At 40.9% G+C, this 23,586-nt stretch overlaps 1 protein-coding gene across 6 annotated transcripts in view; it reads left to right on the top strand.

Annotated features, from left to right (window-relative positions):
* Positions 1–23,586, top strand: part of NCOA7 (nuclear receptor coactivator 7) — a 100,839-nt gene that overhangs the window by 25,280 nt on the left and 51,973 nt on the right. For all 6 annotated transcript variants that reach the window (XM_050893392.1, XM_050893393.1, XM_050893388.1 and 3 more), the window contains exon 3: positions 19,165–19,418. In XM_050893392.1, the coding sequence (XP_050749349.1) occupies positions 19,165–19,418 (254 nt within the window). The remainder of the gene's footprint in view (positions 1–19,164; positions 19,419–23,586) is intronic.

Raw genomic sequence — 23,586 nt, 5'->3', positions numbered from 1 at the left:
ATGAGACAAGGACTCTCCCCCCAACCTTTACCTGGATCTTTTTATTTTTGCCTATGATCAGATATTCACGGGAAAAGACTCTACTGCTAACCAAGGAAGAGAATGGGAAATGGGTTAGACCTTTTGCCAGCAGGAGGTAAAACTCTGCTCCATGTCAGGAGGGTGGGGAAAAGGGCTCTGCTCCACCCAGGGCTGAGAAGAAGGATCCTGCTTATGTCCTGGTTAGAAAGGAGAAAATGTATATATTCAATGCTGATGACATAAAATGTTTTATAGCTACCTTGTGGACTATATTAATGAAAATACACAAATTTTAATAGAAAACCTCACTCTTTAATGTGAGGGGAAAGGTTATTGTGGTATTAATAAGGACAAAGGCATTAACTGAAAAATGGGAGATGATAGCTTTTTCTCTTAAGCTCCTGATAACAGGAACCCAAGTTCTCTGTTGGCAGAGCAAAGGAGCACGTGGGCATGAACAGCCAGACGAGCAGCGGCCTCTCCGCCCTGCCAGCATCCCAAAGTGTCTGACTTCCCATCAGAAGGCGGCTTTTGGCCTTCAGGCTAGTGTAGTCTTGGCCCCTCCTGGACAGCTTTTGGTAGAGGCGGTGCTCAGTGTCTGACTGGTTATGCTAGCAATTGTTGGAAAGGTTAGCTTGAGAACCACAAAATATTTGAAGTGGTTAGCATGGTGGTAGTTATGTGCTGACAAACCAGTTCCTGAACTGCTAGAGAGGAAGCAAGATTAACATGAATTAACTGTCTGCGTCTGTCCCCCAAATTTAGTGTTGTAAATAAGCTGGTTTAAACATTTATCATTTAAAATATTTAAAATTTCTCTATAGAAGAGAGCCACCCAGCCATTGTATCTTTCCACTACAGATCTTCATGGTCTGAGTGCCTCAGTTTTCCCAGGTCTGTTCCCCTCCTTATGGCAAGTAAAGCTGAAACAAAACCCTCACCATCCATTTTTGCTTCTTCCCAAATGCTCCTTTACCCACTGTGTTTTGTGGTAAAGGGCTTATTTTTTGCCTTGGTTGGCAAGAAATAAAACAAGTAACTTTTCGAACAAAGTAGAAGTCTCTACAAAACTTTTTAAAGACCAATTTAGATTCCTTATGCAGATAAGATGTTACAGCTCGTGGGAGTTTAACAGGCAAGAAGTAAAAGTATGAGAGTAACATGCAAGCATAAATTTCTCTTATGCAATAGGTCCTTATTTAAGACTGCTACTCCTACTTAAAGACTATTCTGTGTAGTTAAGTTTTCTTGCCTAATTCTTCAAACCTTGTTTTTAGGCTCTTCTGTTGACTTCTGTGTCATTAGCTCCCAAATGGACCAATATTACTCCAGCTCTTGCAAAGAACTCTGTCTCTTCTTGCTGTGAAGTCTGTCCTGGTATCCAGCAAGTTCAAAAAGAAATGGTACACTGTAATATGGATGTACAGTGGCACATCTATGTGTATTGGGTCCCTGACTCTACTGTAGTGACATTTGGTGCTTTCTATTGTGAGTGTGTGCCTTTGAACCCTGGTACAACTTGCCGTTTCCCTCTGCCTGTGCTTCCTTTATCTTCCCTCTCTCCTTACAGAATGGAGAACCTCTCGATTTTTCCCTGCCCATTGCATAGGGTCAAGTTCAGAGGTATTTAACCTTGAGAAATGAATAGCTATTAAAATTTTAACTTAATTTTAAAAGAAATTACCAAAATGAGTGACATGTGTCACATGGAAAGAATTGCCTTGGATATAAATTGCTAGTCTGGAACGCTGAATGTACAGCTTGAATCTGGAATTGCTTTGCATGCGCTATTGTGTGATACTGGATATATTTGGACAAGAAGTTCTAGGAGATGAGAAATCACAAGGCAAGAGTTTGAGTAGTTTTCTGAAAGAATGACAGAAGGAGCTCTTTTAGTTTCAAGTTTTCTGTGTCCTTAGCCTTCCTCACTGTGAGTTACTTAGCATTTTCCATGCTTTATATGCTCTGTCTATGATCTATGTCAAGTAGCTCTCTACTACTTTCTTAGCAGAGAACAACAAATAAGTAGTGGTTTATTTGAAAAATGTTACTTTTCAACAAGTAGACTGAGATGCTGACATTAATTTTATCCATAGCTATGTCTCCAACTTGTGACCTTAATCTGAAGAATGCTGTATAGAGATGAATGTTAAAACTGATACTTACATTGAATGATTTTTTTTAATAGTTTCCAGGGAACTTAAGAATTTTAGTTCTCAGTCTCGGTTTTTTTGGTCACCACTGAGAGCCAGATTTCTGAAGTCAAAGATGAAGTGCTTGTATTAGGGAAAATATTCTCACTGGGATTTGGGTGCTTTTGTATTTATTGAATTTACATTGGTCTTGTTACCATCATTCTTTTGAAAAAAGTACATAAATGTCTGGGACGTGTTCCAAAGCCCATCTGAGTAGGCAGAGACTTAGCTCCAGATTGCTACTACTCTGTCAGAACCTGAAGCCAGTGGTACAACCTGATGTTCACCTCGTGTTGCCTTATGATGTGAATATTTAAGGGAAATAAAGGAATTCACAGCATCTTTTAATTTAATTTAGATTCTTGACTTGGATACCTTAATTTACATTCATACAGGTTAAGATTTGTACATTAAGCCCAAGATTTACAAAGATATATATGAGTGTTTAGTACGGTTATCATTTACTTGTTACCAGGCTCTAATTTCCAGCTTCTTTCTTCTCCTAATTATTTTTTAATACCTAAAAATAAGTAAAACAAACCATACAACAAACGGTGTACGGTGTTCCAATCACATTAGTTGTTTACAACCTAACCTTAGCTTTCCTTTTAAACATTCACAACCCATGACAGTAGGAATCATTAATACATAGTTGCTGAGCTGTAAACAGCTAGAGTCTGGAAAGCTTAGCTGGAGAAGGAGTCATACATACTTGTCGTATTGTTATGGTCTTTCCCTGGTCCTTGCTTTTGGCTGCTGGTGGAGGCAGCATGTTGGTACGGACCCTTGGTCTGATGCACTATGGTCACTCCTTTGGTCAGTCTTTTGCGTATTACAAACTAACAGGTTTATAAGCATCTCATTTGGAACTTTTCTGGCTTTGTTCTGTTTTATTGCCATATTCAGTATTTGTACGCTTTGTATTTTTTATTCCTGTGGCTATTAAGATGTGGGAAGATGATGAAATGAGAAGAATGCAGCAAGCACAGAGGGAATGTGTGGAAAGAGAGGATATCAGTGGTGGCTAGGAAGGAGGGAAACCCAGATAAGGAGTATATGCACAAACATACTTTCTTGAGGGTATCTCCTATACGTGAGACTTTGTCATAGGTTTTTCTGTTAGGTGCTTTTCTTGTTGGCCAGACTTATTATATCCACGCAACAGGCTTCAAATGTTGGGTGCTCCTCAGATCACTGTTTCGCCAGCAATCATCTTCTTGCGATTGTTCTTGCTCTGCTGAGCCAAAGTGTTGATGTTTATTAAGATTTCCTGTAGCACCCAAAATTTATTTTTTTGCTTTTAGAAGGAAAAGTTTCCACACATTAGTTTTAAAACAAACCATCACAAACGTTTATCTTCGGCGTGAAGAACAATCAAGCTAAGATCCTGGAGATGCTTAAATTCTTTTAAATGACTCTAGGAAATAATACATCATTTCAGCTCATCTGTATAATGGAAACTTCTTAGCTCTGCTTCCACCTATATAAACATTACCTCATAATCCTGTTATTGAAACTAAAAAACAGTATTGCGTTTTACTCGCATTGTTTTGACCAATAACATGTATGCCTGAGGCATTTTATTTTCTAAGAAAAGGCTGAAGATATCACTACTTTAGATTTATGGGGTGCAACGGATATTATTTGCTCTGTTATTTAGGGGTGTATGTGTGAGATAGTTGATTTGCTGCTGGATGCTGAGAGAAGCCATAAAATATTTTCTGGAACATACACTATTGTGATTTGCCTTCCAGTTACTTAAAGTGGAGGAGTTCCAGTGTTTTTTGCAAGCTTTCTGCCTGCTGCTGTGTAGGTTAGTATTGCAGCTGTCCTTTGCAACTGTTGTAGTTTTCAGACATTGAAGAATGTCTAGAATTTCACAGACAGCAGCACGAGGAGCTTTTGAGTGGAGCTTTGGGAGGTTGGTCAGGTCCTTCAGATGCTTGAGAGATACTTGCTGTTCATTGCTCATAAACTTACTGTTGTATATATAAAAAAATACGAAAGTTTTCTTTTTATCATAGATGTAAACCTGGAGAATGAGAGTTGGGGGGAAAATTGAACTTGCTTTTTCAGAAGAGTGTTGCAGTGCAGGGGAAAAGTATGTTGAACAGCTGCTTATCTTGGGAACTGTTTCCTCATCTCACGTTGCTGTTGCTTTCTGGACTCTGAGGTTTTCATATTAGCGGTCTTGTAATTCTGTGGTGCAGGATGAGAGTCAGCAGAAGAGCATGAATTACCATCCTCTACTTAGCCTGTGAATCACAGAATTATTCCCAATGTGACTGCTTCCTCTGGGAAGCATAAACAAGGCAGTGGTTTCTGCAGCCTCGGTTCTTTCCAGTGCTTTCATCCTCAAGAGTAGTGGAGTCACTTAGGATTGAAGAAGAATTTTGTTATTGGATAACAGAGTTAGTGAAAGTATCTAATGGGGCCCTGAGGCTTTCTTCAGGGTTTTTCAAAAATTTCCAGTACCAGAAATGCTATTTATGGAGATACAAAGCTTGCGTAAGACGGGAAGCATGGTTAATCTCCTCACCCGTTCACTTCCCTCTGCATGTGAAGTGAGACTGGGTAACAGTGTGGGCTCTGTATAAAGAGGCTTTTTTTAGGAAAGAGAAGAAAGGCAGAGTTTCATGATGTTCTTGATTTCTTTGAGGGCTATATCACAGAATGTACAGAGAAAAGAGTTTCTGTTTATTTAATCTTCAAACATGCTGTCTCACACCAGCAATTTCAGACTTTTCACTCATCACCTTGCAAGACACGTGTAAGGCTGGCTTGTTAGGCAGCAAGCATACAATGACCTTATATTTGCTTGTCCTGAGGGGACCTTTGGGTGTCTCTTACCAGCCTTTAAAAAGAAACTGTAAAAAAAGAAACTTATATAGGCTCCTTTTTAGAATGTAAATAGTTACACAATAGGCCTTTTGATGTAGGAGTCTGTGCAGTTTTGATAAGAGTTGCTATTAACATAGTTGTAATGTATTTTGTTGTCTTCTCCTTCCCTTCCCTGTTGCCTGTAGTTGCTTTTGCCGGGCACGAGGGGTGTGCTGGAGGCTCCTGGTGGGCTGTGCCATTTACCTTTTTGCTCTTGGAGGAATTTAAAGATGAGACGTATGTTAAAGGCTATAAAATTTGGGGGCTTCAAAAGATGGCTTTCTGGATAGGCGAGATACAGACTTTTTACTGTTGTCTGTAGCAAACTGATATAATTACCTTTTTAAATTACACTGTCTTTCTGTAGTGTCTGCATGTATGGTCTTGTCCCTTCAGCCTCCCAGATGTGTCTTCTCTTCTGCTCTTAGAACCTACTGCATAAAATTCTGCTTGATCCCAGTGAACTGTTTTAAAATTAAGCCTAGCTTAAACGCTTGTGGAAATTTAGCATTAATACTTGGCAGATGTGTGGTTCCACGGTCAATTTTAATGCAATGCTGTGTAAGATGCTACTGGAAGAGGTGGTCCCACTCAGCCTTCTGGTTTTGCTATGTCTCTTATGGATGGCAGAGCTGCTATCAAGGAGCTGCTGTGGCATGAAGGCCCCTTCCAGAAGCAGCTACAGTTTTGTGTAAGTGACAGGGAGGCACACACCTAAAAAGATGCCTAATGGTACTGACTTTTTGGTGGTGCTATTAATCATCTCTTGCTTGTACTCTGAGAAATCCCAGCTGCCTTACCACCTTGTGGCAGCAGTCCTGGTCAGCTCTCCTGTGCTTTGTACCCCGTGGTGGTAGGGAGTGGGGTGTGCAGTATTTTGAGAAGAAGAGTCAGCATCGTGAGATATGTTGGAGTTTGCTGGACTGAAGAAAACCCAGGTTGATAAGAAGCTAGACATGCCCCTTCAGGGAAGGTTGCTGGTGTTTCTGGCCCACAGATGAGGTTGGCTGCCTTGTATCTGCTGTCGTGATTCCAGACTTTTGCCTGTTTGTTTCAGCCATGTGCCATGCTACATTGGATTGTTGGTTTGCATGGTGGGATGGTCTGTTTCTGGTAACAGTGCTGCACGTTTAAAGGGAAAGATATGAATGATAGCTGCAGGAATATGCTTTTGGAGAGAGGCGTTTTTTTCCCCTCTGTCCGAGGGATTGGAAAGCATTATATGGCTAACTAAGGGAATTCTGTCAGTAAGAAAAAAAATGCTGTGGATCCTGTGTGGGGACACTGGATGGTTATCGGCTTGCACTGCATTTGAACTATTAGTTGCATGTTCTGCAGTTTCTGCTGCATGCCAGTGAGCATTGGGCTCCCCACTCCTGCCTCCCCCAGGAAATGAAGCTTTTTCCTTCTTCCCTGGGGCTTTGGACAGGGTAAGAGGCTGTGTGGATATTCCTGATGGCATTAGGTTCCTCGTGGTGCCAGGCTGGTAAGCTCTCATGCCCTCAGCATTAATCCAGCTTCCAGACTGGGTTTGGAAGGGATTTCTCCCCACCCTGCCCCGCTTCTGCCAATCTGATTATGGGCAGGTGGGTTTTAAGTGTAGGTTTGTGGTGGTTTTTTTCTGTCCTACTCTGTAGTCTGGGCGGGGAGTGTTTCCTAGGATCATCTGAAATTTAAGCATGTGTGTTAGCTATGCCCTAAGTCTCACGCTATTCCATTGAGGTCTGTAGGATTTGTCCTGTTGATTTGTGTGAGGGAAAATCCCAAGGAGAGCAGCAGAACTGGTTAGAATATTGGGGAGGAGGGAGAGAATTGTCCTTATGCTGGAAAACCTTTGTAATGTAAATGAGCCATAAATCAGCTGAGTGTCTTAATGCACTGAGTATTTTCCTGTCAGACAGCAGTCTCTGGCACAGAGAACTTGTCTTGTATAGCACTTAATGTACTGATGATAACTCTAGGTTTCTACCACTATTTTCTAGAGTAGCTGTTTTTATCTCAGTAGGTGTAAACTTAACATCTAGCCAATCACAGGTAAACTTAAATTATATTTTATGTTTTAGACATAACAGTGCATTTCTGTCCGCTGCTGGATTTTTGCTTTCAGTAATGCTTCTATAAATACATGGCTTCAAGGTGTTAATCACATGTTTCAATCAGACAATCTTTAAAAATCAAATCTCCTTAAGCAAAAGATTTATCTGTATGTTCAATATCTGTGTTAAGAAGATGATGCTCCTCTTTCCACCTGGACCACAGCAGGAGCTGCATGTAGTTCTGCTTACCTGAGGTTGAGAAGGGTTTTTTGTTATTATAGAAGTGTTTTGTGTTACAAATGCTGCCAACCCCGCCTCACTTCCCTCCCCCCTCCCCCCCCCCCCCCCCCCGAGTCCCACAGAGTGTTTTAAAACTACAGCATATGACTCTGGTCCCGTGAAGTGATGCATTTGAGCAATTTTATGCCTATGAAGAATCATACTGTTAGGTTTCACAGAAAGATGAAAGTTGCTTGTAGGAACAGAGCTGTAGCAAGGGTGGTGGGAGCAGGTCCAAGGCACTGCTGCTGCAGGGTGATATGCTGGGGCACTGGAGGGGAGGGGAGGCCAGCAGCTCCTCACCCACCTGCCATAGCAGGGGTGGGACCCAGAGTTCCAGGAAGCTTTGCTTCCCAGCGCAGAAGGGAATGGGCAAGGTGGGACAGTGGCAGGCAGCAGGACAGGGTGTTGCAGAGCACCTGCCTTATCTGGCTCCAGCTGGGGTTGCTAGAAGGCCGTTGTCCTTGAATGCAGCAGGGGATTGAAGATAGCTGGCCTGCTTCTCCCTGCCACCCTCCTGCTCTGCTTCTGTGGGGAGGAGGCAGCACTTAACCCTGCGGCCGTGCTGCAGCCTGGGTGTGTGTGGTTGCTGCCAGGAGCGAGGCCACTCGGTGTTAAGCAGAGGAGCTGCCTTACAAGATCAAAATCAAGGGCACTGTAACTTTCTGGTTTCCTCAGTTTATTATTCTAGTTTGGCATCTGCCTGAAGTGTGGTGGGACCTTCTGGACTCTCAGAGTCCTGAGAACGTGGAGAGGGAGCAGAACCTCTTGTCCTCCTGTCACCGCCTCTTCCATCATGCTGATGGAGGGCAAGGTTTACTTCTTGCCTTTGTTTTTTCCCCTGCAGTAATTGCTTCTTCCCCTTCCAATCATAAACATTTTGATCACCTGTTTAAAGTTTCAGCTGAAGAGTAGATGAAAAAATTCAAACTATTTTTCAGCCAAAAATATAAGCATAAACAATTTGATGTTTGATATAAAAACCACAGAGAAATTTTAAGGCATAGTAATTAACACACATTTTGTCTCTTACAGTAAACATAATGGAGGACCTGCTGCACTAGTACAATAGTATGGCTACCGAAAAATACCAGACCATGCAAATACTCACGTTAACATAAGGTGTACACATATGAGAAGTTGCATTGGTACATGCATGCCGTGTGACTGTCCCATGGAGACAAGCCATACCCTGTCGTATCATCTTTATACTTATGGTTAATGATCTTTTGAGCATAGTATTAAAAAGGTAGTGCCATGTTATTTTGTTTAGAAGCATTGATGCAAACACCTCCTCTGCGTGGAGGGGGATTATCATTCTCATGAAGTATCCATTGTATGAGACAATATCGCTCCTTATTCCAAATGCTAAAGCTATAGATTCCTCTTTTTCCCACCCATTATCAGCATTGCTGGGTGTTTCTTTGAACTTTAATCCATATAACAGGACTTTCAGTATGCTTGGGCATTTCCTCTTCTGTGCTGAGTGAGTGTCAGTTAATGGGAACTCTGTTCAGGAAGCCCATTAAACTGCTCAACGTGCAAAATAGATAACGAGTTGTTTGGGGACAATGAATGCAAACGCAGAACTGAGACACGCGGTGAGTTGGTTGAGATTTGTTTTTAACAATTACTCTGAAATACTTTAAATAGAACCTTTCTCCACTTGTGTCACGACACTTCGTGCTGTAAATTTGTTGCTGAACGGATGAGTTTGCAACCTGTTTGTAAGCATGTGCACAGCGTCTCTTATGTTATAAGCTCCAAATGTGATTAACAGAATCCTTGAGAAATACATGGCAGCATTTGGATAATTGTTGCGTCATCGTGAAAGTTAGCGTTTAAAACCATTAGTTTGGCTTCTGTCCTGGTTTCGGCTGGGATAGAGTTGATTTTGTTCTTAGTAGCTGGTACAGTGCTGTGTTTTGGGTTTAGTGTGAGAATAATGTTGATAACACACTGGTGTAGTTGTTGCTAAATAGCACTTAAGTTAAGGATTTTTCGGTTTCCCGTGCTCTGCCAGCAAGCAGGTGTACAAGAAGCTGGAAGGGAGCATAGCTAGGACAGCTGACCTGAACTAGCCAAAGGGATATTCCATACTATAGAACGTCATGCCCAGTATATAAACAGGGGGGAGTTGGCCCGGAGGGGTGGATCGCTGCTCAGGCATCGGTCAGCGGGTGGTGAGCAACTGCATTGTGCATCACTGTTTTTTTCCCCACCCCCCCTTCTTTTTTTTTTTTTTGTTTTGTTATATTTCTTTTCATTGCTGCTATTTTTGTTATTATATTTCATTATTGTTATTGGTAGTATTGTATTTTACTTTAGTTATTAAGCTCTTCTTATCTCAACCCACGAGTTTTACCTTCTTTCCCAATTCTCCTCCCCATCCCACTGGGGGCCGGAGGGGCGGAGTGAGGGAGCAGCTGTGTGGTGCTTAGCTGCTGGCTGGGGTTAAACAACGACAGGTTCCTTTTTAGTGCTTTTTTTTCTCATCTTGGTCTTCTCTATTAATAATAAGAAAAGAAGAAGTTGTGTGTTTTTTCTTTGTGTTTTTCTTTTTTAAACTACTTTTTTTTTACATCTGTATTAAATCTGTAGTTTCATGCCATACAGAATGGTGCAATGATGCAGAGAGCCTTGACATTTAAATGTTAATTTTCAAAGTAACTTTTTAAATAAAAGCAAAAGCTAATGCAGACATGTGGTTTAAATCTCAGTCCCCTCCCTCTCTAAGATATCCCTTTTAGTGGTCATTTAAATAAAGAAATAATTGAATTTTTGACTTTACTTTGATCACTGACGACTTGACCATGGTTACTTTGGATCCCCCTGATCTTACGGGTCAGCAAAGTCAGCCAGGTGACTTCACTTATCGAGTTGAGTCAACTTATTCAACATTAAGATCCTCTTTACAAAACAACCATGTCTTCTCTTCCCTGCTGTTGTTGGAGAAGCAGAGTCACTGTTTCCTTGCTTTTTGCAGTAGGGGAAGCTGCCTGTCTCCCAGCCCTCGCAGTGCAAACCTTCATGAAAATTTCCCATCATCAAAGCGCCTTTTCTGGATAAGTGGGAAGAAGCTGCCACAACCGCTTCAGTGCTCCTGTCCAGAGGTCTGTTGGGCATGGCCTGTGTCTGGTTTGGTTTTCTGAGATCAGCAAAAAGAGGAAGCCAGCCTAACGTTACAGAGAACAAGGGAGGCCATAGCTTGACAAGCCCTTCAGTATGGCAAAGTGCCTTTGAACTGGCACTGCTGCTTGGAGGAGCAGTCCTGTCTCCTCTTTTGGCCTTTTCCTTTGTGTTAATACAAATGGTAGCACAGCCAAGTGGGATCTAATGGGGGAGTGATCCAATTTTGAAAAATTAATTTATGTATTGGCACTTTTGCTGGGCTATCTTTAACATAGAGAATTTCCCAGATCCGGTCCCTATGGAGCCGTGACAAACGCTTGTGTGTGATAATGGGGACAACTCCTGGGGACAGGATCAATGGTGAGCAGAGAGAGAGGCACCTCCTTTTTCTGACAGAAGTGGCTTAAAACGCTTCTTTGAGCTGCAAACTTTGAGCTACAAGCTTTGAGCCAAGTCTCCTTTTCCTCGAATAGTACCGGGCTCCCCCTGAATCTTAGGGGTTTGCTGTGCTTTTTGCCCCATTACCACTGCACTCACCATGCTTTATCTCTGACAGGGGCCAGTCGGGGATGCTTAAGAACGAGAGAGAAAAAAAAAAAAGTGAGTGCATGCAAGGATCCTTCATGAGTATGCCCACAAGTGTACTGGCTTCTAGCAGTTTGTGGTGTAGGTATCTGCTGGGGGGGGGGGGGAAGGCTGTATCCCTGTGACTGTTCTCCATAGCCCTTCATAGGCCCTGCCGTGATGAATTTTCATAGTTGCTTTTTGTACCTGTTTACATCTTTGGCAAACACAGCATGCCTAAGCTATTTATTTTTAGCTGCTTTTCACCTTATCTGAAAGTATTTCTTGAAAGAATTTAAGGTGGTACCCTTGGTACTTCTCATATAAGAAATACTAAAATACCATTCCCTGAGATTTTTTTCGTGGAGGTGGGTTCCAGCTATGTTATTGCTGCACAATGTATGGCACATTTCCCATGGATTTTGCTTTAAATGACCGTTGATTTTCATCGACTGTTTCATCACTTCTTGTAAATGTTTATTGCCATATGAGTCACTGAGCACTAAATTTCCTTCTGACTCTTTTCAGTCAGTTTAATCAATACTAAAACTGGCTCTGTATTGTCGGGAAAGTTTGGCACTTACCTGATCTGAGAAAGTGGGTGTGCAGCGATGACTGTGTGGAGCAGTACGCATCCCCCACAGCTCTCCATGTACCCTGTCGTCGTCTGTCTTTTTTTGGGTCGTTCTCAATTCTTGCACTTTGTTTGCCTATGTGAATCAATTACTAATTTAAAAGGGCCTTCCTATTTGTTTCATGGAAGGTGAGTTTCTTGAAGAGTGTTCAATTGAGGCAGGGAGGGAGGAGTTCATCAGCGTTTCAGGGAGAACTTGAGATGTGTTTCAGCCAGCCTGATTACCATGTGTTTATTACCCTCATCAAATAATTTTAATAGTTCTAATATGGTGGGACTCTCCTGTGCAGAATCCATGCAGCTTCCCTGTAACATCCTCCTTTGCTGTGTAAATGCAGTTCCCTTTTTCTTACAGTTTCAGCCAGCTGATGTCAAGGGGAGTGGTGGCTTGGGGAGCTGGCACTGAGCGTGGGAGAGCAGCTGGAGCCCAGCAGTGGCTGGAGGTGACAGGGCAAGGCCATTCCCCCCTGGCCAGGGTTTTGGTGCAGGGAGAGTGTCTTGCTGAGCCACTTTGGGAAGAATTCGTTGCATGTGTGGGAGAGGTTTGGGGTGATGAATGAACACCACAGTAGGAGAAGGTATCCGGCATCATGGAAGAGGAGGAGCAGGATGGGAGTGTGGTAAGAGTCAGGTTGGTATTTGTGACAAGATAGATCTGTGGTGCTGGTTTAATTGAACAAGCCTGTTAAGTGAACTTCAGGCAAAGTTAAAGGAGTCATCTGAAGGGAGGGATTTCTTCATTTTGCCTTCTGCCTAAAGCTGTTCTTTGAGAGCCTACAGTAACTGAGAGTATAAGAGAAGGACTTAAATAGATGTCTAAATCAAACAAAACAGCTTTCCAAAATCCTATCCCTATGGAAAAGATTTTATTAAATTGTTGTCATGGTAATGGAGTGCTGAATGCATCATAACCTCTTTTGCTAAGTAAACAGAAAAGATGGGGATGCTTTTTGCCTTTGAAAATAGAAAGTTTATTAAGCTGCAAGGGAACATTGTATTCTTAAATTTAAGAAAATAAAAACTTTCTGACAGCTCAAAACTCTCTCGAGTTTTACCCTGGGAAATTGTGATTATTTTTTTTCCCCCTAAAATAAACATTAGAGAGCTTAAGTGGGATATTTAAAATTTCCTGATGTCAGTCAGAAGACTGGGGGAAAAATTAACAAATCTTCATTTCATCTAAGAACTGTTTTCTATAAGGAGGTACAATCTCTTTAAAATTCCAGAACAGCTTTACTACAAATCCTTCCCTCCACATTACAGATGATGAAAGAGGTAGAGTGACTTGTTTTTGTAAACTAATGGCAGTATCGGGAAGAAAACGGACATACCCTTGATTTGGAGCATGCCAGCTTTCTTGAGCGTTGCTGATGACTGACCATGTGTGAAACCTGATGCTGGTATTTATTGTGAATTAGTAACAGGAGTTCCAATAAAAGTGGAAATTTCCAGCTTTGACCTGTGCTACTAATATCAGAGCTTTCTGTAGTTGCCGTGTGTCATTTGGAATGACCAGACTATGGACACTTTTCAGTGTCTGCAGCCACCATACTGCAACCACACAGTTGTCCTTTATAACTATTTCAGAGTTACTTTTTCATAGTTTTTTTTTTTCCCCCTGCAGTTAATTGTTTAAATCTCTCATTAAAAAATATGTGCCATCCCTTATTTTTACCTTAATAGGCAATCCTGTTTTAATAGTAAATGTACAGCCTTGTGGCTTGCTCATTTCCAAAACAGGATGCATACCAGCCTGAAATGGCTGGTGTTTCATGGAGCGTGCTTTCTTGCAGGGTGGATGCTGTTTAGTTTTAGGAAGATTTCTCACTGAGGATGAACGATTTTGTATTCATTTCTGTTGTGAAGTAAAAGTAGCTGCACTGAGGAAGTCAGGAGCAAAGCATTACAGTCTGGCAAGCAGTCTGACTTCCTTTGGCTTTGCAAGCAGTAATGATTTATTTTTGCCTGAGGTGGCTTATTGGTCAGGTTACATTCAGATGGGATGAGACCACAGCCATGCCCCGAGCTGGCCAAGTCGTGCTGGCACCGAGCTGGATGAAGGGGAGATGGATGACCTGTGTGGGCCCGAATAGAATAGCTGACTAGGATCAGACCGGTGAGTGCCTAACAGGGATTTTTACTGTAAGGTTTCTGTACCTAGGTTTTTTTAATGTCATAAATTTGATTTATTTAGCTGTTCTGGATGGGTGGAGAAAGGCATGTAGGGTACAAAGAAATTAGTACGTATTATATAGAGTGCAGAGATTTAAATTAAGATGAAAATGATTAATTCTGAATGAAATAATTGAGGTGTATGTCATTTTGTATACAAAGTAAACTAACAAGAATCTTGATGGGAACAAAACATTAAGATGTTTGAAATGTTTTAAAGTTCTTTTTTTACAAACTCTGTTAATCTTATTGCATATATGCATAAATGGATTAAAAAACCCAGCATATGTAGAACATGATCTGTTTGTGCTGTGCAGGATGTTAAGCTGATTGTATGCCAGATGTCAAGGCACATTTTAGAGGATACACATTGTGGAAAATTTCCCAAAAGGAAAACTGTGTCAGCTTCAAGATAAAACGAAGATTTCTTCTCCCTTCCCCCTTCTTTTTTAATACTTTTTTTGGAGCGCCACTTTGTTAGATGCTTTTGTTTCTAAAGCGAGAGTTGTCCATGCTGTATCATTTTTATTAATCTAATACATCATAAAAATCATGCCTTATTATCCTAGGAGTTTTTTAGAACATCCTACGATGTGGACCTAGTGCTTTTTGTCTGTGATTAATTATTATATATCAAATGAGGTCCTATTCAATTGTTTGGTAGGCATCTCTGTTGAATAAGTGTTAACCAAAACCAAATGGAATTTCTAGAAAAAAAATTTTGTCAGATTTCCTTTTCTTTATTACCTCAGTGTCAGAGTTGCATAGCTTTACTGGTTGCTTGTAGTCTTCTAGTGAAAGTTGTGCAGATAACATCACCCCTCCTTTCTCTGATCAGTTTTCTTTTTACTCCAACCACCTGCCTTGTTAGTGTAATGGGAAGTTCAGGCTGTTTTATTCTAAAAATGCAGATTTATTTGCCTTTTGTAGACAGTCAAATAGACTTGGGCCTGGAAGATAAAGTAAGCCATTTTTTGAAATCTTTCCTAGCTCTTTTCCTGTAAGTCAGTGCCCAAGATATTAAGCAGTCAGTTGCAAATTAAGTTAGCACTGCTAACCTTGTATTTTTACCTGCCTGCTCTGAGATTATGTCCATTTCAGATCGTTAGTCTTTATTAAATGGTATGAGAATGGTCTTTGTGTTGCAGAAAGTTTCTGCTCCCTGTTCCTTCTGTAGGGTAGATGCCCAAAAGATCTCTGCAGCCAGCTCACAGTGCCCATTAAGAACCAGTTCCTCTGATTCTCATGGGCCTTAGTGGAAAAGTCCCCATGCCATCTGCTGTAACAGGCTGAAAACTTTTACTGAGAAACTCTGTATTTGGACAGAATTAGAAAATGGCTTATCAGTTGTTGCTCAGAAAACACTTTGAGGAGCTGTAAAAGGATGCCTCCATATAAATTCAGAAGAAATGTTCTGCCTGTCACAACCAATTAGCTTGAAAAACGTTATCTGGTGTCTAAACGAAATTACAGATCTGTAAGACACTTTCTTCAGAAATTGGAGTGTTTTTGCAGATAAGCTGTTTGTTTCTGCCCTTCCTTTTTCTCTCTCCCTCTTCCTTCCCCCAGCAACTTTCCTAGTGAAACATAACATATCCATTGACTCTGATACTGAAAAACAAACATCTTCTGCAGTAACACCTTATTCATTCACTGGAAAAGATGCTTATTGTTTTGTCTGAAAGGCTGATTTAATTGCAAAACCTGACACTGGTCAAACTGAGGAGTTTCATTTATTTATGTATTTATTTGGCCTTCAGCTACCTTTTGCTCTCATAACCATTAGGACAAGACTGAATGTTGTTTTTATTCAGAGAAATGCCCTTTAAAACTGAACAAAACCACTCAAAATCTTCCAGAGTAGTTGAAAAAGGAAATAATATGACAAATGGTGTTCTTAAATCCATCTTGCATGGCAGTTCTTGCCGTGAAGGGTGGGAAATACGTGAGAGCTGGGAGAAGAGTGGATGAGACCTTCAGCCTCCAACTTCTTCAGGAAGTGATGGGTTTGAAATCCGAGCAGGAGAGGGGCTGGCAGCTTGTGTGGGTGCCCAGTCTGCCTTGCTGGGATGTGCAGGCCAGTGTGAGAGAAGGGCAAGTGGAGGCTGAAGGGGGTGCCACAAGGGGATGGAGTTTTGTTTAAGATGCAGTAAACCCTCCAGCTGTGCTCTTCACAGCCCAATCTCTGCTGCACCGTACCAGTACATGTTAATAATGAATTGCCTTGTGTGTATACAGGACTTTGTATTTGCTTTACTAAGAGGGTGCACATAATGTCAAAAAGCACAGTAAATTCGAGGCTGCTGTTACGATTTTAAATGCTGTTGAAGGCTTGTTTTGGTTCCTTGGGATATTATAGTCGAGGTTTTTCAAGAGTGAGTGAAGTGAAGAGTTTGGGGTAATTTTGGCCAGGCTTTAGAGACCTCTAAAAGCAGCATCTTCCAAGTAGAGATCATAACCCTAGGCAGAGTTGCAGTAACTCAGAGTTCTGTGATGGAAGTCATGGATACTTGGTCCTCATCTGGTATTTTTTCTAGTGCCAAGGTTGCCACTTTGAGAGTTGGATGGTCATTGCCTTGAAACGGAGCAGTGGGCAGGAGGAGCAGGCTTGGCACTATCTGAAAATCTGATGCCTGCCATGAGGACGGAATAGAAATTACGGAGTGCCCAGGTTCTTGATCACTCTTACTTGAAAAGCACCTGGGGCACTGTCCATTTGCAGCAGCAGCAGCTGTGTGCTGGGGATGCCTTAGGTTGTGTGATGAGCTCTCAGTGGGTGGTAGTGTGTGGGAATTGGGCAAGATTAAACACTACGGGGAGAAGCATCAATCAGTTGCAGTCAGTCAGTTCAGACGGTCATTTCTGCTTTCCTCTTTTCTATCACTAATGGACCAGTTCTGCTTTAGCTCTTTATTCTTAAAGTTGCCTGGGGCAACTTTGAAAACTCTAGTTCAAATGAGTATGTTTTAAGGAAAGTACTGATGGAAGCTGTTAGTATCGTCATGAGGACTGTTGACCTCTAAAAGAGAAAAACCTATCATTCTTTTTTTTTCCCCTCCAAAAAAGGGTTCTATGCTTCCATTACCAGCTTTTTTTTGTTGTTTTGAAAAACTACATTTATACTACAGAAAGCTTACTTAACAGAGTTTGTGATCAAAACAAGTAGACTAGGAATCTGAGAACAGAAGTCTCTGTTGCAATGTGAGTAGAAATGGGGCTGCCAATGGGTGCTTGCCAGTTCTCGTCTATTGAAGCAGATGATTTGGGTACCCTGTGATATGTACATGTACAGGAAGGTCGTTGAGTCACTGGAGTAAAAAGTCAGGGATGTGTCTCACTTACAAGTCTGGAATCAAGTACAACCATGGTAAGGATGTGCCATTTCAGTGTAGAGGGTTGCTTTACAAAGATTTCTACCAGAGCTAAATATAGACATTGCATAAACAATGTGACTGTAATGTTTTGCAGTTCCTCCAGCAGCCTTTGATCAGGACTGTGGCTTATTAGTCAAAGATAAGCTTCCTTTGCATATGCAAATTTTCATTAGTCTAAACAAAACACTTCATTTGTTATATGGATGTATTCACTTTTATTTTATAAATCCCTGTAGGTTGTTTTCATATGTAGTCAGGACTTGATCTGTAAAGTTTCACACACACTAAATTTCTTTTGCTGTGCAGAGCATGAACTACTACTAGTTGTCTTATAAATCAGTGAGTTTGAATGAATGGGGAACCACAGCATCCTCACTGAGTTGGCTGCAGAATTTGAATCTCCTGCTATCGTATTTTGGGAAGCATTTAAGAAATATGTATACATACATACGTGATAGACACAGCTTCTGCAAGACAATTTTGAAATGTTTCACTGGAAAGTGTTGGTCACGTGGTCTGAAGGTCTCAAGACCTTCTCAGAGGTCTCAAGCTGGATATTCTAAACTTGAGAACTGGTTTTAACGTTTTATTGAAAAAAAAGGTGTGTAGCTTGAGATGTCTTACTGTAATTCTCAAATGCTCTGTGTATTTATTTTTATGTTGTAGGCTGAAAAAATACATTGATAGCATATAAATGTAAAAGGTGGAAGGAAGAATCTCTGAAATTCCTGCATTATATTAATAACTTAATACATTAAGTTTTCCCTTACGTAAACTACTGCTGTGAGATAATACAACCTTTTCCCATTTGTGGTGACGCATTGATTGTCCATATTTTCTATGCATAATTCTTCCTGTGCACGTAACAAAGTTTTTAGCATCAACAAGATTAATATACTACTCCCTCCCTTAGGTACGTTGTAACCCAGAAGTTAATGTACTAAAGAGAAGGACCGTTAGATAGATTAGTTTTTAATTTTGTGTGGTACGTGTCAGTGATTCTCAGCTGAGGACTATTTTAGTGACACTGACTGTCAGCCCGTAAAGCCAGCCTTTGCTCTTGCTAAGCAAAGTCAGTGCTAAAGATGGTGATTTAACAGAAAATTCCGCGTTAGGATTCCTGAAGCATCTTTCTCACTTGAGCTGTGCTTTAAGGAGTCTTCTAAAAAGAAAATACTCTTGTTGCTATAGTATTGGAAGATTTGTAGGCAGCTCGTTAAGATTTCTCTCAGAAGAGCTGTAGCAGCTGGAAAATGTTCCTGCACAAGCAGTTTGCGGCCACATCGGTCGTGTTGGGGAAGGAGCTGCTGGGTGACACTTGGAGTACCAGGTGGTATGGGTTGTGCAAGAACACATGTGGAGTGGCATGGCTGGCTGCTGGGAGATAACCTTGGACAAAATGGAAAGAAATAACAAGTTTATACCAAAACAAGTAGCTTTATAAAGCAGGAGCAGTTGACTGTGAAATTATGTTAGCTGTTGCATTATAATACATTATGATCTGCGGTTTTATTGTATCCTAAGCTTCATCTTGAAAACATGATTCAGTGTCTTGTATGGTGGTTTAAAACAAAACAACTTTTCAGTGTTTTTTGTTTCTTCTTCCCCGTTCCTCCTCCTCAGTAAACAACAGTAAAAACTTTATTACCTTTTTTGTTATTCTTGAGAAGATATCCTTGAGATGATGATATGAATCAAGAGTATGCTGTAGCATAATCTTAGTTACCAAGGTACTGATGCAAAGTGTGTAGTTTTTAGCGAGTTGTAAGGAATTCTGATACTAAATTAATTTGAAAAAAATCAAGTTAGCAAGTGAGTTAACTTGTCTGTAGAGGTTGGCTACATCTTAATGTTGTGGGTTTTTTCTTTCTGCATAGTTTGAAAAAGAAGAGGCAAGCCAAACAAAACACCGAGAGTGTCTCTGCCAATTCCCCTGGATCTCCTGTTTCCAAAACACCTTCTGAGAAACATGATGGAAGTAAAGTTATTTTGGAGCAAATCAGTTCCTCTGAAGACAACTGTAAATTTGCTGGGGAAAAGGAAACTGCTCCAGACAAAGAAAAGAAAAAAAAAAAATACAATCAACTGAAAGACATCAGACGCACAGAACTTAAAAGATACTATAGTACTGGTGAGTTATGTTAATGCTATAGTATTTTGAAATATGTTTGTTTTGATAGCTTGTTAATGTACTTTTCTCATGTTCTGTAGGCCTTCCTTAAAAGGATAATTGACTTCGGATATCCTTCCCATAAAAACAAACAAAATTACGTAGTTCTGAATATCATCTGCTTCTAACTTTAACCTTGCAGTTCTCAAAGACTTATTTCTTGTTTCTCAGTTCTAAAACTCAGTGTTGTTATAGGCAACAGTTAAGTTTATTATTGTATTTTATTTTAATTATTTTTAAGGTTTGTCTTCAATGTTTTATGGCATTGGGGTTCAGCTTTTTTTGGTGGGGTTATTTGTTTCATAAATTGATGTATACTGTTTAAGACTTCAGTCTTAATTCGTGTTCATTTTTTCTGTTGAAGTGTGAACAAGTAAGTAAATTAACTACATATTTTTAAAAAAGATGTCAAAAGGCTTGTGTGCTGGAAAGCTTGTTTCCCCCTCACACCTCCAACTGTATCAGTACCTCAGTTAATCATAAATACCTTTTAGATTTATTCCTGCAAGTAATTCAGAAAAAATTCAGTTTGTGCATAAATATGAGATGAGTCATATACACATCTGCAGTTCTGGATTGTAATTTGTTAGATACTCTAAGTAATTTTAGATATGATTTATGAAATACTTCTCCTTCCAAATTTTCTCTTGGTATTTTGTAGGGATGAACTTTTAGATTAAGAGAACTCTAGTTCCATCTTGTAAGGAATCCTTTTTTAAAGAGAAGGAAGGGAACAGAAAATTGTAGCTATCCTGAAAGCAGACTTCTTTCCTGCTCATGCAGGGTATGCATGAATGGCTGACTCCTAAGGAGGAGTCCTCTTTAGGAGAAAGAAATGAATCCGCAGTAAAAATGTTGTTATGCATTGATTGGCGCATGCAGACTAGTCCACACCTGAAGATGGTCTTTTGTGAGGCAACACAGGCCTTACCAAAAAGAAGATAAATCTTAGAGTAATGTTTCCTGGCAATCTCAAAAGTTTACAGTGATTTATTGATCAGTCTGTAATTTTTGGCACGTTTGAATCTGATGAGATCAATAATTTGGAAACTAAAAGAAAACTTGCTTCTCTTTGTCTGAAGTTCTGACCACACTGTTCTTGAAATAAAGTTTGGAGAAGGAAAACTGGAGAGTTGTTAATGAATGAACCTGTGAACTCTTTCTGTTTTGGTAGTATGCTAATTTAAAAAAACCAAACACACCAAAATATAAACTTCTGTTGCATTCCTAGTAAAGTGCTTCTGCTAAAAGCAGCGATTTATTGTTGGTTTGTACCTAGAGGAATTTAGGGGTTTGTGAGGTAGCTGAATTTTGTTTCTCTAGTGTTTCAGTAGTTTTGTGAAAAATGCTGTGACAGTTGGCAGTTGTGGTGGCGAGATGGGGGAGGAGGGGGGGTGATGGCATCCTTCTCTCTAACTGTGGTGGGGCTGGCGAGGGAGAACGTAAAGCTCTCCAGTCATCTTTGGCTTGTGATCCAACAGTCAATACAAACACAGGTTTTACTAATATTTGTTTCATAAGTGTTCCTGTGTTTCATGTGGACTGGCATCGTTGTGGAGGTGACTTGAAATGCTACTGGCTGTCATGCGGGTGTGCAAAGCCTCTGGGTTCTGCAGAAATACAGAATTTCTGTTGAGAAATACAGTAATTTAATGCTGGTGTTGAGCTGAGTACAGACCTGACTGACAAAATCCATAGAGAGAGAAACCCCTTTGTTGTTTAAATGCCTGCTTTCGGTTGTTCCTAAATAAAGACTTTTTACTCAACTGGAACACCAAAATTGTGAAAGTTTAAAGAGAGATGGAAAACAGTTGATTGTGAAACATGCGATAGCTCCATGTTCCCTATGCAACTCTCAAAATGAAGTCATTTCAGTGGAATCGTTAGTTGCCATAGTATTAGTCTGTATGTCTTACATCTGCCTTCGTCCACTGCAGCTGTAGCTGGCAGCGGTTACCTGCTTAGCCTTTTGTTACTGCTGTTCTCCTGAAAGCTGCCGCCTTTGCTAGCATCCCGAGCAGTTTCTGAGAGCTCTCCCTACACCCGTAGCAGCCGGTAAGAACTGGACTTGTTTGAATAGTCAGCCTTTTACCTGCATGCGGCGGAGGACAAAACCAACTGTCTTGCTGAGCTAAGTTCTGCCAGAAGGTGTGCATTCAGCAGTTCCCTCCTGGAAGACGTGTTAGCTGCGGTGATGGGAAGGTACTGCGAAATCTGTAAAGACTTTATTTTTTAATTGTTGATATGCTTTCATGTGAAAATGGTTGAGAGGGATTATGCATGCATATACATCTGTCTTCATTATTGAACATTATGGATGCATATACCTCAATCTTTTTTTTTTTTTTTCCCTTCCACGTCATTTTTTCCACTCTGAGTTGTCCCTCTATTGATGTTTTTGAGGTGCTCTGACTAAAATAGTCTCTCTCTCTTATGGTTAACCATTTTTCCAGGTGTGTTTGCACGAGTGCTTGGAGGTTTTGTTTGATGGTTGTTTCTTCCCAGTTACCCAGCTTTGACTTAATGTCTAGAACTTCAGGAAAATCTGATACAGGAATTACTAATTCTTTTTCTAAATGCTTTCTGCGCTTTGCCAAAATGCTTAGTTTTCCTAGTCAAAAGAAAAATGCATTAGATGTAGCAACAGTCTTGCATATTCTCATCTGTGTTGATATGATGATGGATACATACTTTATTTTGTGGCTTAATGGAGGTCTTGTCATAAGATGCTTTGAGCTTAGAAGGGTCATGTCTGTCAGTCCAACAGAGCGAAGATCCCTGTCCTCTGAATAATCTCCCTTTCATATTTTACAGGACTATAAATCCTTCTTTATTTATTGTTCTAAGAGATCGGGGAAGGAATATCACATCTCACTACAATTTGTTCCTTGCACACCACGGCCCTTCATTAGAAGTTGTGAATGTGTTTGCCTTTATGAATTTGTAAATGCTGACAGTGACATCCTTACTCTTTCACTTTGAATGTCATGCCTTTTAATAGACTTATACAAGGACTGATACTCTGTCAGAAGGATTTTGTTGACTCAGTAAATCCCTCTTCTCCAGTGGAAAGACTGTAATGCAGTTTCCAAAGGCTGCGGAGAACTGGAGGTGGTGTGGTGCTGGTCCCTGCCACGCTTTGTAGAAAAGAAAGTGGTTATAAAGGCTTTTCTTATTTGAAGAAGATGGAAGCGCAGCCATGGAGCGGGGAGGTCCTCGCCTGGTACCCAAGTGCCGTGTTGCGTTAATGCCTGCAGCCGGCGGGTGGCATCGCCGAGCCGAGGAGGAGGAGCTGCGACTCGGGCATCCTCTAGAAAGGGATCCTCCGGCATCCCTCTCCCCAGCCAAGATTGTTCTGTACACCATATCTGCTAGCACTGTGGTGGCACCGTTAGAAATAACCTAATGGTATGAGGTACTGATCATTTCTTTGGAGGCACTGCTAAATGGCTGAACAGGTCCCACTGCCAGAAGGTTTCTCCAGTGTAGCCTCATATTTTCCTTTTCTCTTAGCACTTGTGTTGTTCTTCAGTGGCGCTCTAATTCTGAAATAATTTGTACCATTCAGTCTCCAAACCTGACCCTACAAGACATTGCTTTGCAGATGTAGCCCTTGTTTTCTTGCCTTAAGGCAACAGAGGCGCCGATACTGCTTGTTGTTCTTTCCTGAGGACGAATGGAAGTAACACTCCTTTCTCCTTATTTTTGCCTCATCTCTTGGCTTATGTGGTAATCAGCTTCTTAACTTTGTCTTACACTTCCTGCTGTTGTTGCTGTAGTAATCTGCTTTCAGACTTCCAAGGATGTGTCTGTCTGGCACAGTGCAATGGTTGTGTAGGCACCCTGACTGCTATACCCAGTGCCCAGGATGCTCTCCCCTTCTTTTTGGGATAACCTAGTTGAGCTACTTCTGCAGCTTGGCTGCTTGGTTCAGACACACTTTCTGTGGGAAGCCTGTTTTTGTTGGAAGATGTTGACTTGCTAAGCTTTGATTCCCCTCCCCCCTGCCCCATTCCCCGTATGTCACAGGCTCTAAAACACGTTCACAAACATGAGGTGAGTTGCAGGAACTCAGCAGTGGAACTGTAACAACCTGGAAGCACCAGTTTATTGACTCTGAGGCAGGATG

Source organism: Gymnogyps californianus, chromosome 3 (genome assembly GCF_018139145.2).
Source record: "Gymnogyps californianus isolate 813 chromosome 3, ASM1813914v2, whole genome shotgun sequence".
Taxonomy (NCBI): domain Eukaryota; kingdom Metazoa; phylum Chordata; class Aves; order Accipitriformes; family Cathartidae; genus Gymnogyps; species Gymnogyps californianus.
This window is presented reverse-complemented; position numbering and strand designations above follow the sequence as displayed.